This window comes from Vespula pensylvanica, chromosome 10 (assembly GCF_014466175.1).
Source record: "Vespula pensylvanica isolate Volc-1 chromosome 10, ASM1446617v1, whole genome shotgun sequence".
Lineage (NCBI taxonomy): Eukaryota > Metazoa > Arthropoda > Insecta > Hymenoptera > Vespidae > Vespula > Vespula pensylvanica.
Window position 1 is genome coordinate 1,175,093 of NC_057694.1, and position 15,843 is coordinate 1,190,935.

General features: G+C 33.8%; 2 protein-coding genes and 2 long non-coding RNA genes across 13 annotated transcripts in view; 3 read left to right on the forward strand and 1 right to left on the reverse strand.

Moving 5' to 3' along the window:
- Positions 1-3,951, forward strand: part of LOC122632251 (zinc finger-containing ubiquitin peptidase 1-like) — a 7,239-nt gene extending 3,288 nt beyond the window's left edge. For 9 of the 10 annotated variants that reach the window (XM_043818850.1, XM_043818851.1, XM_043818849.1 and 6 more), the window contains 6 exons: positions 54-357; positions 452-879; positions 947-1,349; positions 1,411-1,538; positions 1,613-1,836; positions 1,965-3,951. In XM_043818850.1, the coding sequence (XP_043674785.1) occupies positions 54-357; positions 452-879; positions 947-1,349; positions 1,411-1,538; positions 1,613-1,836; positions 1,965-2,009 (1,532 nt within the window). In that variant the 3' untranslated portion in view covers positions 2,010-3,951. The remainder of the gene's footprint in view (positions 1-53; positions 358-451; positions 880-946; positions 1,350-1,410; positions 1,539-1,612; positions 1,837-1,964) is intronic. The other variant, XM_043818858.1, reaches the window with a different exon arrangement.
- Positions 3,952-3,956: 5 nt separating this feature from the next.
- LOC122632254 lies at positions 3,957-4,682 on the reverse strand. Its single transcript, XR_006327843.1, has 2 exons — positions 4,539-4,682; positions 3,957-4,329 (listed from the first exon to the last, which is right to left on the reverse strand). It is a non-coding gene; the product is annotated as an uncharacterized LOC122632254 (long non-coding RNA).
- Positions 4,683-4,941: 259 nt separating this feature from the next.
- LOC122632256 lies at positions 4,942-8,071 on the forward strand. Its single transcript, XR_006327845.1, has 3 exons — positions 4,942-5,251; positions 6,338-6,497; positions 7,938-8,071. It is a non-coding gene; the product is annotated as an uncharacterized LOC122632256 (long non-coding RNA).
- Positions 8,072-9,029: 958 nt separating this feature from the next.
- Positions 9,030-15,843, forward strand: part of LOC122632249 (MOXD1 homolog 1) — a 15,794-nt gene continuing 8,980 nt past the window's right edge. Inside the window, exon 1 of the mRNA XM_043818847.1 lies at positions 9,030-10,692. Coding sequence (XP_043674782.1) covers positions 9,568-10,692 — 1,125 coding nt within the window. The 5' untranslated portion in view covers positions 9,030-9,567. The remainder of the gene's footprint in view (positions 10,693-15,843) is intronic.

Here is a 15,843-nt window from a genome sequence, read left to right on the forward strand (position 1 = left end):
GATATTGATATAGTGCCTAACGTTTTCGAGAAATTATAATATAATCTTTTCAGTATTGGAAGGTTCGGCAGGCCATGGATCTCCATTGCGCTCTGGCCTAAATCTTCAATTACGCTCGCATGCTTCTCCTAAATTAGCTGTTCAGGAGTGTCCAATGTGTCCATATAGTTCAGACAGTCCATTAAGACTGGAAGAACATATCAATCGACAACATTTCGATCTCACTTCTCCATCTTTTCCACCTTCGTCACCTCCAACTAAAGATGGTGTCTTCAACTGCCCTTTATGTATAACTTCGTTTCCCAATTCCTCTGATCTCGAATTACACGTTAATATCGAACACAAAGATATACTCAGGTAAATTCATCTTTACAATTAATACATAAGAGATTATCTGTTAGACAATCTAATCATGATAAACAAATAATATGAATGAATTTATATTTATCAGCCCTGCAAACGGAACGGCATTACAATCTGATCTGGCTACTATCGGTAGTGATACACCTCCCTGCCCAGTTTGTCTCAGTACATCGTTCAAAAATAATGACGACCTAACGTTACACATCGAAGAGCATTTTAACAAAAAAAGTACTCCATCTCCCATAACACCAGACCTTTCAACAGATAGAATGTTGGCAAAAGATATGGAAAGGCGAGAAAAAGAAGTTAGAAAATTACGTGAACAACGCGAATTTGAAATGTTACGAGCACAATACGGAATGGACAATCAGGGTAATTTCAGAGAGCAAAGTGTAACTAATATGCAACGCGCCGTCCTTGCAGGCGAAATGACGGTAGCAGATTTTTATGAAAGACAAACAGGGTTAACGGTTGCTGAAAGCAGCGGTATCGATGATAGCAGTTCTTGTACACGTGGTAAGACTTTATCATTATATCGAAAAACAATTTATATCGAATGATATATACGAGAATGTTGTTATAGGGCTGGTTCCCAAGATACGAGCTGTTAGTCAAACATGCAGTAATGTAGTAAATACATGGATGTGTTCTACAGTGGATCATTATGCTTCTACTTATGGAGACAAAGGCTGGGGCTGTGGCTATAGGAATATGCAAATGTTGATTTCATCTCTTTTACAGCATACTGGATACAATGAGTTAGTGTACAAAGCTTGGAGTTCTGGCCTTGATAGTGGAAGTACCACTGACAATCCTTTGCGTAGTTCTATGCCCTCCATATCTAGGCTCCAGAAAATGATAGAATGGGCTTGGGCTCAAGGTTTTGATATTCAAGGTGCTGAGCAACTTGGTGGTAAACTTATGAACACTAGGAAATGGATTGGTGCTACGGAAGTCATAACTTTGTTATCCAGTTTAAAAATAAAGTACGTTCCATGATATTTCTCTATTCTGTTAGTTATATAACATAAAATTTTTCTTATACAGATGTCAGCTAGTAGACTTCCATAGACCCACCAGCGTTGATGGAGGACATCCTGAAATGTTTAATTGGGTGTTACAATATTTCCAGAGATGTGACGATTTTAAACCACCACTTTATTTGCAACATCAAGGTAATTGAAAGGAATTGTATTATATATATATATATATCACATATAATTATTTGCTAAATGAAATATATTTTTAGGACATAGCAGAACGATAATAGGTGTAGAACGACTAAGAGATGGTTCTATTACTATGTTAGTATTAGATCCAAGTCACAGTCCATCACAAATGGCACAATTTAATAGTACGAGTAGTGCACCTGGTGCAATGCGACTTGTGCGTAAATCAACTGCTGCGATGAAAGCTAGACAGTATCAAGTAGTTGCTGTAACTGGTATTATGGATACGGAAGAACAGTACCAAGTAAGTTAATTCTATTTTTTAAAAGGGAAAACATTCGTTATAGCAAACTCACCAACCTTATAGCTTTTCAACTTCTTAGAGTTTCAAAAAAATTATATATATAAATACCCTTACATTATAATTTACAGCAAAGTAAAGTATTACGTTCCATGCGTGTTCCACAAGATAGGTGAGAGTTGCTGGTCCAAATGAAAGCACAACCGTGTCCGAAGATAATAGACTGCCTCAAACCGTTCTTATCCAGCATCCTTGAAATTACGTGACCGCAATGCTTTAGGTTTATCACTAGCATACTTGCCTCCATTATAGTAGCAGCAAAATGATTATGTAATAATATATTCTTGCATTTCTAGCATGAATAATGAACTGGCTCCTTGACACATTATGTGTTTTATGCGTGCGTCGCGGTAAAAAGATTTCAGAATTAAAATTATATCAAAATTTTGGTACAATTCGCTTATTAAATTTGTCAAGCACAAAAAATTCTAATTCTTTACGGAATTACGGTGTTTCATGTAAATTATATTCTGATAAAATTATTACTACTTCTGGAAGCACCTTTATTATCATGTACGAGTAAAAGGATATAAGACAATTTACTGATAAAACTATCAAAAGATAATTATAATTCCATTGCCATTCCTTATTCAAGAATGTTCTACTCGATTTTCGTCGTACTTAAACAGGCTGTGTTAACTTCGATCCGGCCAATCCTCCTATGGCGATCGATTATACCAATTGAAAAAGCGTCCTGGCAGAGCTTGGAAAACAAAACTCTTTCGTAGCTGTGATGCGATTATTTAATGCTGATCGTTCGTCTATCATAAACATTTTTAGAGATGCTCCAATATCGATGTCAATGCAGTATTGTCTCGCTCTCTGTCTCTTTGTGTATGATATACCTTTGTATCAAAATGCTGTCAATTTTCACTCGATATTGAATGCCAGTGGGTATATACATACATACAACCACATACACACATATAAACAGTATAATAAAATTTTATATGACAAACAAAATTATTCTTGGACGTGTATTAACAGCTTCTGTATAATTGGGAGCATCTAAAGAAATGTTTCTGTCCATATACCTACACCCTATATATTTACACACAAGAACACACTTGCACATTTTACATCACATTCCACTCGCTCACATATAAAGTACAACTACTTTCATACTAATTACAAATATTCTATTTAATTATTCAATTAACTTAAGACTAACCGTGCCCTAGCTCATAAGTCCAATGCAATGCTGTGAATGAGAAAAAAACGAAACTACAGTCCATTTACTTGTTATTTATATTATATACTTAATCGTTACGTGAATTAGCAAATTCTTATTATTACTCTTATCACATTTCAGAAATTATACTGAAATATTATTAAGGTCTATTTATTATAGTTAAAATTTTTGCGGAGACCATTAAAAAAAGTGACAATTTATCACAATGAAAGTGTCACTCATTGTTTTATAGTTTCAATATTTATGATGCACCAGTCATATGTAAATTCGTCTTTCGGCTCAATAGGACCACACGCAATAACTATGACTGATGGCAAACTACCAAAAATAATTATTATACATATGTAACAAATTTTGCCATGAATCGATTAAAGATTTGTTCGTTATTATGGAGTGTTCAGGGAAACCAAGCTGTGGAATTGTTATGCAAGAGTAAAAACTTTCGCATTAGCCACATGTCAAATTAAAATATATGCTTTGTTAGAATTCCCAACACGATCTTGCTTTTTATTTCCAAGCTCTCATAACAATATATTTTAGATTATAAAAGATAAATTTATGAGATATACGTTCTACAAGAATGTTACAATTGTAATATAGTTTTATAATATTATTTTATTCCCAAAGTCGTCTCGATGTTAAGTTTCTAATTTATATTTATTTATAAACTTTCTTTACAGCCAAAGCTTTAAATGAAATTATTCACATTATTTTAAAATTTCAACCATGGCAAGATACGGATCACGATATAGTAAATGAATATCAGTATAGAAGGAGCTCTTTTAGTTAATAAATAATTATATTAAGAATAATTTATTAATCACTTTTGGTATAAGTAAATAAAAATTGGTTGTATAAGAAGTAAACGATATAGTTATTCACTGTATATATTTCACTGTTCTACTACTGTAATCTTATCAACATATTATGCAATAACGTTGCATATCATATGATATAACATAGATACATAATATTAAAATAACATTACTTATTTTATTATAATTTAAACCTGTATATTTCATTTTTAAATTATTCTACGTAATACTAAATTATTTACAAATAAAAATAAACACAGAACATCTGTAACCACAGCATTTTTGTAATACAGATAATAATTACAACGATGAAAGTTGCAAAATATTGTTTACTCTTTGATGTATTATATATTAAATCCCATTGAACGCATACAGCTTTTATGAGCCTCTATAAGTTCTCTACAATTTTCTTCTCCTCTTTCTATAATACTGCAATACAAACGTACATTTTCATTTGATATTACATATAAAATATAATATATATGTATATGTTTAATAATCATTTCAATTAAATGCTTCACAAAAAACAATACTAATCCAAAATAAAAGAAAATTTTTAATGACTAAAAAAAATTAATGAAACTTCTTTCTAATTCTGTCAATATAACATAACCTATTAATAATGTAATACAACTTACCATGAATCTCTCGCCTTTTTTGTTTCAGGACAAGCACAGCAAGGCTTCAATTTTTTATCCCCTTCAGGTTTTGTTTCTGCCTTCAATGGTGCATTACCCATCTTTTATAATTAAATATTCTTTCCAGAATACGTATAAAGCAACGTGAGCCGCAAAGAACTAAGAATTATAATAATTCAAATATCAAGCAACTTATTATACGTCAATATTAGCTACTTCCTAACGTACCGACGCTTAAACGTTGATTATCGAGTGTCGATAACATGTACTATAAGAGAAGCGAAACGTAATTACACGATTCGAACACGACGCAGATTGTTATTATAACTAACCCCTCTATTATATAACCATCTTACCACACTAAGAAAAATAATGTTTTGGATAATATCGAATAAAGGTTAGGATAAACACGTTCGATCGAACGACGTAAACAAAAACGAAATCAAAATATTTAGAAAGTTATATCGAAACTTGTACGTTCAAATATCTGATATCATCACAAAAAATATAGTTTTATTTGTCCTTATTCGATTTTTATATACTTGAAGAATTTCGAAACGGAATAACAAAAAGAAATAGAAGAAAATATCCTTTATTCGCGGAAACCACGAGAGACCGATTTGAAAATGTCGCGTGCCTGCACGTTCCTCAGGTGTGTACGCTAAACATAAGAGACGTATCGCTACGCACAAGACTCGAATAATCTACCAACGGTAAGATTATTATTCCCCTTTTCTTCGTTCTTCGTTGTATCTTTCTTTGCCAAATCTCGTTTCACTCGGATATGTTTTATTTAAGCACGATCTACCTTCCTGACCCAAGAACAATAGAATGACTTTCTGAAATTGAAATTCGGATCACGTTTCCGGATAACATTACAACGTCAGCCATTCAACGCGAAACTGAAGAATCGAATTCCGTGAGTCGTCTGAAAGTTGTTTTTCTCTTATCCGTTATAAATTTTCCTTCATTTCCGTTCATTCTAATATTACATAAAAAGTCTCGGATAATAAAATAACGGAATAAATTCATATCCTTTCGATATGAATCAAACATAACCTTTTCACGCTTTATTTCTTTCGCTGATAATAGAAATATCGTCTAGTATGAAAACAGAGGAGAAAATTTAATAATAAAATAAATCATTATGGATACGTTGAAAATTCAGAAAGAGCAGATGTCGTCGACATCGGGAAAAACGAGATTTTGTAGCAGGTGTAGATCGGACGACAGGTGAACGTGGCACGATTCTTGATTATTTCGAAGCGACGTGAAGAGAAGGCGTTAAATCGAGCTACGAAAAGTCGTGGCTCCGACTTTTCGATATAACATCGAAAATAATAAAATATATTGTGTTTATATACAACGAGATATTAAACACGTATAATACGTGTACTTCGATCTTTGATATATATATATATATATATATATATATATATATATCTTATTTTAATCGATAACACTGAGATCCGTTTAGTATACTATGTACATAATATATCGTATATACACGCGTAAAGATTTTTATGGAGACTCGAGGGTTGCGTCTGGAGTTAATATCTTGTGACGGAAACCTGAGAAAGGATGAAGTCCGACAAATTCACGTCCTTTCGTTTCAACTCGAGACGTCTGACTGGAGCTTTATAAGATTGAATTATGTTATGTTATCGACGTAAACGATACATAGCAATAGATTATTTAATTAAAAAATAAATAAATAAATAAATAAACAAAAAGAAACTCGTCTCTTCGATTATTATGCTTTATACGTTCATATCTTTATACACTTTGGGTTTTCCCAGGACAAAGCGATTTCCGAGTTGATATCATGACTTCTGGTAAATAAGCTGCGTAGAAGACAACGAACGATCTCGCTGAATACTAAAAGGCTCCCCTTGGCTCGTCCATGAGAACACTGCGTGGTCGAGCTTCTCGAAAATATTCTTCATGTTAGGAATACGAGTAAGTATCTTCTTCATCAGTCTTTTTCAGTATTCTCTCGTTCAAAGTTTGCCAGAATCGTAATGGAGGATGTGACCATGTGATATGGTTAATTATTAACAGGTATAATATCTCGATTTTTTTTTTTTTCTTTTTAAATCCTTTCAAAGAAATTTCTATATTATATATATTCATATATATATATATATGTATATATATATATATGTGCTTATAAATTCCTAACTTTAACTGTATAGACTCTTTATGTCTATATATGTATATACAAGATCGTTCCGATAAGATTCTTCTTCAAGACTGGCTTGAGATTCACTTTTCATTGAATTTCAAACAAATCGAAATATTTCTTCGACAAGAAGAAAATGTCGATGGCGATCGTCTTCGTGTACGGTTACGTATGTACACGTTGTACACGTATTTTTCGGTACAATGGTATAACTATAATATAAAGGGACCATTCGTGACAATAGTAGAATCGGACAAAAGAAGATTCCATGAAACTTCCTGTTCTCGAAGCATTGCAATATCAAAATTCGCTGTACATAAAATGTAAGACGTCGAAAATAATTCTTAATTTTTTTTTCATCATCTTTTTCTTTTTCTTTCTTTTTTTTTTTTCAAGCAAACTTTACAAAGCGATAATCGTTTTATCATTTTTGATTCTGTCCGTAAATTAGAATTATCTTCTAAGACGACACGAGTCTTAACTCGTGTGACATTGCGAAAGAGTTGTACATTCGAACGAAAAGGAAAAAAAAAAAAGGAGAAAAAGATTATTTTCAACAAAGAAAGAACGAAGCTTTAAAGAACGAAGACCAAATTCGCGTTGCTGGATGCACAATTCCACGAGCAAAACTGGTTTCTGGCAGACAATTAATTCAATCGGGACAAGTCGTCTTTCCTTGCGATGATCCGATTTATGACTTATTAAATGCTATTTATTAAAACCGCTTAACGATCAGTATCCTTGAAATATTTCTTACACCTCGTAATTAACCGAACTTTAAGTTAATTACGCTATTTAACGTCATTACGCTATTACCATTTACGAATGAATTATAAATAAAATGATAAAAAATTTATATTAATTTCAATTTTAATTATTACATTCTGAATCAATGATAGATAATGATTAATCATTAAAATATTCAAAAACAAATAAATGTTACGTATAATTATTAAAGATTGCATTTGTAAGTAATAACAATCTTAAATAGAGCTTCAAAGTAACATTAAATATTCGAAAACAAATAAATATTATATATAATAATTAAAGATCACGTTCGTAATTAACAACGATGTGAAATAAAATTTCAGATTAATATTAATTAAATAAATATCTTATTATCGATATCTATGTATATCGATCGTGTAGCAAGTGTATTCGTAGAAGAATAAGGATCGTTAAGTCCTCCTACGTAAAGTATAATGTTTCCATGTCAGTTACAGGAAGTAACGCGATACAGTTGGCTTCCGAACACGTGCGAACGCTTAAGCATAATAACACTTAAAACGGTTACTGACCGGACGAAGATAACGCGATTAAACGTTACAAATATCGATATGTAAATGAAAAAAGAAAAAAAAAAAAAAGAAACAACGTTTAGCAAAACAATTATAAGAAGATTGAAAGATCGACGTTTCATCGCATTTCATATTCATTAAATACATTTAAATTAAACAAATAAATATATATATATTAATAAAATAATTTAATAATTGTTAAATAATCCAATATATATACATATATATATATATATACATATATATATATATAGTAAATACATTTCGTAGCCTGCCGTTTTTTGATATCACAATACCGAATGAGAATCACTGATGAACAGAAGGGCGCGTGCCAAGGGCTCGCATCTGCCGCATTTGGTTTTGCAGCCCCTCAGTTCTTACTAGAACAGTACTACCTATCAATGTGTGAGTCTCCGGTTACAAAAAAGAAACACTTCCGCAGGAAGCGATGGCAGAATCTTTATAACGCATTTCCTTTTTTCATTCTAAAGGATTCTTCCTCTTTGCCGTTAAGGTAAAAGATATCTCTTGGAAAAGTGTAACTTGAAGATCTCGATGAAAACACTTGCTAGATCATCTGTTTACTCTATTTTCACTTTTACATGTATTTCGCAATAGGATCATTCGTAAATGTATTCCAAAAATTGTTTTTTTAATTATTTTAAACGTTTATACGAACAATCTTTTTAATAATTTTTTTTTTTATACAAACATCTGACGATATGTTATATATTTAATTTATTTTACGTAAAGCTTTTAAATAAATCCGTAAATATATTAATATTTATTCGTACGCATTCATGCGTATGCCTGTGTGTAACTTAATTAAAAAACATAAATTACAATCGAAAAAATAACGTTAAGTATTGAAAAACGATTAGATATTGTAAAAAATATTGTAAAAGAAGAATTAACAAACCTAATTAAAAGCATACGTTTAATTTAGAACGAAACGTTAAATTTGTATGAAGTATACGCGATTTCGAGAGAGATTATAAAGGGGTTGCGTTCGTGGGCACTCCAAAGGTAAAATACGTTCCTGAAACAGGGCCCAAAGAAGGGGACGAACGGCAGGTAAGCAGCTGCGAGCATCTGCAGGGAGAGCGGCAGCCGTGGGCAGCCTCATGTTTGAATTAGTCCCGACACAACTGTCGTTCGTGCAACATGTATCGAAGAACGTTACTAAAATTTCGAAGAAATAATCAGTTATACTAATTTCAAATACGAATGATATCAATTTTTGTTAAAATTTGTGCTTGTAAAATGTACAAAGATAGGTATTTTTGGCGATAACTGTTAAGGAAAGAAAGGGTTCATCTTATTCGCGATGTTATTCTAGTTTAAACTTTATTTTAAAATGACACTAACAGACTGACATATTGAAAGAATATCTCGTTGTTAATATAAAAGACAAAATAAGAATAGTATCTATATAAGATAATTTTTAAAAAATCGTAAGGAGTGAAACGAGTGGAAACAGAAACCGATCAAATGACTGTATAAAGTATAAGAAATTTAGAAGTAGAAGAAGAAGAAGAAGAAGAAGAAAATGGAGAAAATGTTGATACTCCGATTAATCGTGATATTTGGTGTATGCTCGTCGATTCAGTGCGATTTGTTGGATTTGTACGTCCAACACATGGACGAGACAATGAGGACGATGGCGTATAGGAAGGCTCATCATTCTAAGAATCTTTCGAGCAGGTTAAAACGTAGTCTACAGGACGAGCCATTGTTAAGAGTTCAGAGTATGTTCAAAAAACAACGTCTGGATGTCGACGAGGAATATTGGAAGCAAAGAAACAAGGAACTTGTACCGTACGGAGAAGACGGGCTAGATTTTCCGAACGATAGAGAAGAAAATATGGATCCCAGTCAGTACGAGTTAATGAGAAACTCAACGGATAGTAATATATCTTTGAACTCCGAAGAAACAACAACGGATACGACGATGGCCGACGAAAATAATGACGCTTCTGTAGAAATAGAATCCATGATGAATGAATCGCGAATTGATGGTAACGGCACTGAAGAAAATATCGAGTTGGACGAGTCGAACGATAGTCCGGAAGAATTGCAACCAAATTTAGATGAATTAAATGGAAACGTCGAAATTATCGAGGATTGGAAATTTGTAGAAAAGAAAATAGAAAACGACGAGAAACCTGATCATATCGAAATCGTCAACGAAGAAGAACTGGAAGAACAAGAAGAACGAGAAGAACAAATAGAACAAGAAGAAGAAAAAGAAGAAGAAGAAGAAGAAGAAGTTGAAAAAGTTTTGTCGGCTTCTACGCTTTTCAGTGAGACCACCTACAAGAAAGCTCCGAAGCCATGGAGTCGCGTGCCAAAGAAATATTTTCCGGGCTTCGACAAGGTCCCAAAGGAATCACACGTCGGCAAGGGTTATTACACGCCGTCCAGCGAAGATGCCGACGTGATCAGATCAAAGAGAAGCACAAAGGAGAGAAAATTTCCGAGGTACGAGAGACTCGACGAGGATGGTAACGTCATCCTCGAATGGGATCCTACCGACGAGGAGACGATCACGTTCAGGATAACGGCGAGAACCCTGGGCTACGTTGGAATTGGATTCAACGAGAAGAGTCACATGAAGGGAGCGGACATTCTTCTCGCTTGGGTAGACGATCACACTAGGGCTGTCAATCTTCTGGTAAGTTTTTTTCCTTTTCTTTTTCCTGTTTCTTTTTTTTTTCTTCTTCTTTTTTCCCCTCTTGTCTCTTTTTGATTTACGATAGAGACTCCGTTCATCGAAGTAAAGCCCGCCAGGTATTCGATATTTTTTGATCGATCTGTTCGGACATTTCTAATCTTTATTAAATAGAAATCTGATTCTTAAGGAATTTAAGTATCCTTTTTTGTTGGATTTCGTGTTTAATCATTATACCGTTCCTTCGTTATTTACTTGTAACATAAACCGATAGATATAGTAATAAGACGAATACATTCTACGTAATTGAGATTAAGTTCTGAGAGATGGAAGGCAGTTAACGAGGCACGTCGTAAACTCGGAATCGCTGCGGAGAGTGAAAATATCAGCAGAGTAGAACGGACAATCTTGACGCACATTTTATATAATGGTGAATGTAACATTATGCTCGTTGAAATAGGTATGCTACGATATACAGGGTGTACCAGAATAAATGGGAAATATTTTAGGGATGACCATGTCTAAACAATAAAAAAGAAAAAAGATTCTATTAAATTCTCTTTACGAGTTATAATAATAATTCTTTACTTGGTCGAACGTACAAAACGCTCATTGACTCTGTCGAAACTTTTCAAAAGAAAGAATCGAACAAAGGTTCTAGCGAATCCGAGCAACATCTGGACATATGGAGAAAGTAAGACAGTCATTGATAAGACTTCTGCAGGCTTGTATTCAGATGCGAGTAGGTCAATTTCGAACGTCTCTTGTACGAAAGTAACCAGATATAGAGTTTGTTGAAAATCAAATCCATTGTAATTCGAAAACGAAATCAAATAGGACGTATATCTGTATGAATCTTTTTTTTTTATATTGTTAAAACTATTTAAAATATTTTTCATTTATTCTAGGACACCCTATGTGCGTGTATATATATATACACACACACACACACACACATATACACGTGTGTGTGCTTATAAAAAAAAAAATACGATAATTATCGTATTTCTCATAGGCCTGAGAATCAAAAACCATTTTGCCTAGTTCACGTTCGTTTCTAGATAAACGGGGATGCATTTTTCATAGCTCCATGGATCTAACGAAGACAAATAATCTAAGGTCGGTAGAGATTAACTAGGCGTATAAACGAAACTTTCTAATGTTAGAACATCGGCCAAAGCCGTGAATCTATCAATTCGCGTAGGTCGAACCTGTTTCCTTCTTGCTTCTACTAGATATAGAATTTTCTTTATCGCTTCTGCAACGTGCAAGTGTAGGTGTAGCCTACGTATTTTATTCTTTTACGATAAATCAACATATATGTATATAAATTATCTAAGATTACTTCTTCCGAAATCAAGGAGAAGTTAAAAGTTAAAGTTCCTTGAAATATCACTTTAAATTTGTGACATATCGTATCGTGGTATAGAAAATGAGAATCGATAAAGGTACTGACGTCTTTATCGAAAACTTTTCCTACATTTACCATACACGTACATGTATATACTCCCTCTCTCTCTCTCTCTCTCTCTCTCTCTTTCTCTCTCTTTCTCTCTCTTTCTCACGTATACAAATATACACATACACACATGCATACGTATACATCTAAATCATATATCATGAGAATACATCTCTAAGTAATTTGAAATTCTTAACGTAATGCCACGCATTTCAAAGAGAAAAGGAATAAAAAGGATTAGCGAGCGTTGCTTCGCGAGTCCACCACCATCGGCTGAAGACAGTTTGAAACCTGTCGGCGTGGATCTGTCTAACCGAGGGAAGAGTCGACGAACGAGCTGGCGAACGAGAGAACGAAAGAAAGGATGAGAAAGAGAGAAAGAAAGAAGGAAAGAAAGAAAGAAAGAAAGAAAGAAAGAAAGAAAGAGAGTCAGGACGAAAGATAGGAGGGAGTACAAAGAGGGTAGCAGTGAAGATTAAGAGAAGGAAAAAAGAAAAGGAGGAGAGGGAATAGGGAGGAGTAAAGATGGGATGAGGACTAACATAAGAGGACGAACGAAAGAAACAGTGGAAAAAGGAAATAAAGAAACAGGAAGCCAGAGAATTAAAGGAAGATTAAGAGGACGGCCAAGGAAGAAAGGGAGGTCGAAGAAGGAGAGAAGCGAAGAAGATTCGAAGTCGAGAACTCCAGCGTTGTATCTACGTATTATATGTGTGTGTGTGTGTGTGTGTACCTATGTGTTTGTTATATGTGTGTGTACGTACCTTACGTTCTACGTATACGAAGCATACGAGGAATGGCAAAGTATAAAAAGAGAAAACAAAAGATCCATCGAAAGTTCAAGTTCCATCGCCCTTTCCAACTCATTCCACCTATTTTATTCTTGTATCTCTTTATTCGACAACAAACGAAAATAAATATATACTTTTCCAAGATAATTGGACCATCGATAGATCGATCTTCATCTTTGCACGATCGATTCGTATTAATGAGAGAGGAATAATTAACGCAAACGCGATGACTAAGCTATTCCTTCTGGTGATTGGCTCTTTATCGTCGTCGTCGTCGTCGTCGTCGTTGTCCTCGTTGTTCTCGTCATGATCTTTTTTATCGATTCTTTTTATTTCTTTCTTTTAATTTTGACACACGAATACATTACAACGTGTTCTTACAGCGTGCACCATTAAAGCTCCTTCTTTGTGTTTTTATCTATCCGTTGTAATGAATTATATCTGAAATATTTCGTAATGTAAATATCTATATGTATATAGATAGTCTATGAATATTTTAGAAAGTTTGAAAGAATTATCGATGTCGATATAATAATTAAGTATAAAAGAAAACGTATCGATATTTAAATAAATAAATGTATGGACTTTAATGGAGAGGAGGTAAGATTTTTAATTGGTACTCGATTAGAAACGAAGGGCTGACAGTAAGGAAAAGAGAGAAAGAAATCCAGAAGGAAGACAGGACAGACGACAAAGTCGAAGAAGTAGAACCTGTCTCTGGGATCGACTTCTACGAATTCCTAATCTTAATTAAATTTATGACTATTACAGTTGAACTATCGTGAGACTATTGCTACGTTAGTAAATATTATTATCATGATAACTTCCTTTCTCACGATATTAATCATTATTGCTAATCGAGATTTTACTTTGTACAATACTGACACGGATACAAAAAAAAAAAAAAACAAAACTTTTACTACGAAAAAGTGTTCTACAGAATATGTATTAAACGGATAGACGATTTTTATTAACGAATAGACGCCATCTTCGATTCTTGCGGAATTCCCATCCTCGATTTACCTGGTCCTTGTCCCGTACCGACGAGGGAATAAAAAAAGAAACAGAAAAAAAAAAAAAGAAAAAATAGAAAGGAAAGGTACAGAATGCGCAACAGGCGAAGTATCCAGAGGGAAAGGGGGAGGTTAAGGTGGTGGTAGGGTTCAGAAGGGGGACATACACCGGCCTGAAAGGCTGGGATAAAATTAACGAACGTCGTTCCAACGAGCGAGATAACGTCGTGATAAATTTACGTCCCGACCGTGGAACGGGGGAAGAGAGAAAGAGAGAAAAAGATATATATATATATATATATATATATATATATATATATATATAGAGAGAGAGAGAGAGAGAGAGAGAGAGAGTTTCTCACACCATTATCATTCCACCTCTCTTTTTTCGCATTTCTTCGCTATACAATCGATTCACGTATTCTACGTTTCGTTCTTCTGACGAATTATAAATTTTCTTGCAAAACGAATTAAATAAGACTTGAGATTCTCGAAAAAATCGTTAAATTATTATAAAGTATTTGCTTAAAAAGTCCTGGTAATTTGAAGATCTTAATTTTTACCACAAGATCACGGTATAAAGAATCCTGTAATTTATAAAAGCATAGGTACTAATGTTGTAATTTATAAAAGCATACGTGTATCGAGTATTAGATAATTTATAAAAAAAAAAAAAAAAAGAAAGATGCTACAGTGTTGTTTATTTAGTGTTGTTTGTAAAAAAGAATATAGAAAACTCTGAGATTACTTTATTGGCCGACCCAACGCGTAGCAATTCATTTACTATCAAATCTCTAATATATGCAGATGAGTACTATTATTTCACGGTCAGTTGAATCGACTTCGAGGGATATCGAATTAATAGAAAGAGAAAATGAATGAATGAGATAAGGTTGTTAACCGGTGAAGGAGTACGGTGTCTTCGTCGTCTTCTTCGTTGCTTGACAAATACCGTTCTACTCGCCTACCTGTTCCGGTCGCTAAGGAAGGTATAGCTACACGTATTATACCAAGATAACACGTACATATGTACGTATAGATATAATACAACATGGCGAATGCACGTACATGCATTCACACAACACAGAGGCTCGAAACTCAAATGCAAAAAAAAAAAAACACGCGCCGGCAGGCACGAAAGAGTTGCGCTCGCGCGTTCAATCCTCGCGTACGAGGTTGCTGCCATGAGACGAGTGCCTTGAGCTTGTGCGAAATGAAAAGAGAGAGAGAGAGAGAAATAGAAAGAGAGAGAAAGAGAGAGGGGTAGAGAAGGACCGTCGGGCATACCAAGCCTCGAGTTGGGTCCGAAGGGATCCAGTCAAGGCCTCCAGACATCGACGGGGGGCCCGACTATGCGAATCTTCGGGCTTTGCCATACGCCAGAAAGAGGAAAGCTGATCCTCTAGCCCGTGAACCGTATAACCCGCTGGTAACGCCTATCACGAAGGTTACTTTATATCACTAGTTTACGTGAAACATATTTTTTACCACTACCCGTTCTACCTTTTTTTTATTCGGAATCTTTTTTTATCTGTGACAAATTGAAAAGAAGGAGAGAATAGATGAAATGCTGTTTTTACAACAAAATTGAGAAGAAAGTGAGAGAATTAATCGTAAAACGTATAGAGATATAATACCAGTGATTATAACTTATATCATTTTATATCATTCTTAAATTATTATTATTATTATTATTATTATTATTATTATTATTGTTATTATTATTATTATTAGGAATTCGAGCAAATATCAAATCCCGTTAATGCTATCGTCTCTGAGCAAAATCCCTCCATTCACGACTCTCATACCCCATTTCGTTAAGATCCATTCTAATGTTTTCTTCTCATCTATGTCTCATTGAATTTAATCATTAGTATTATATATATATATA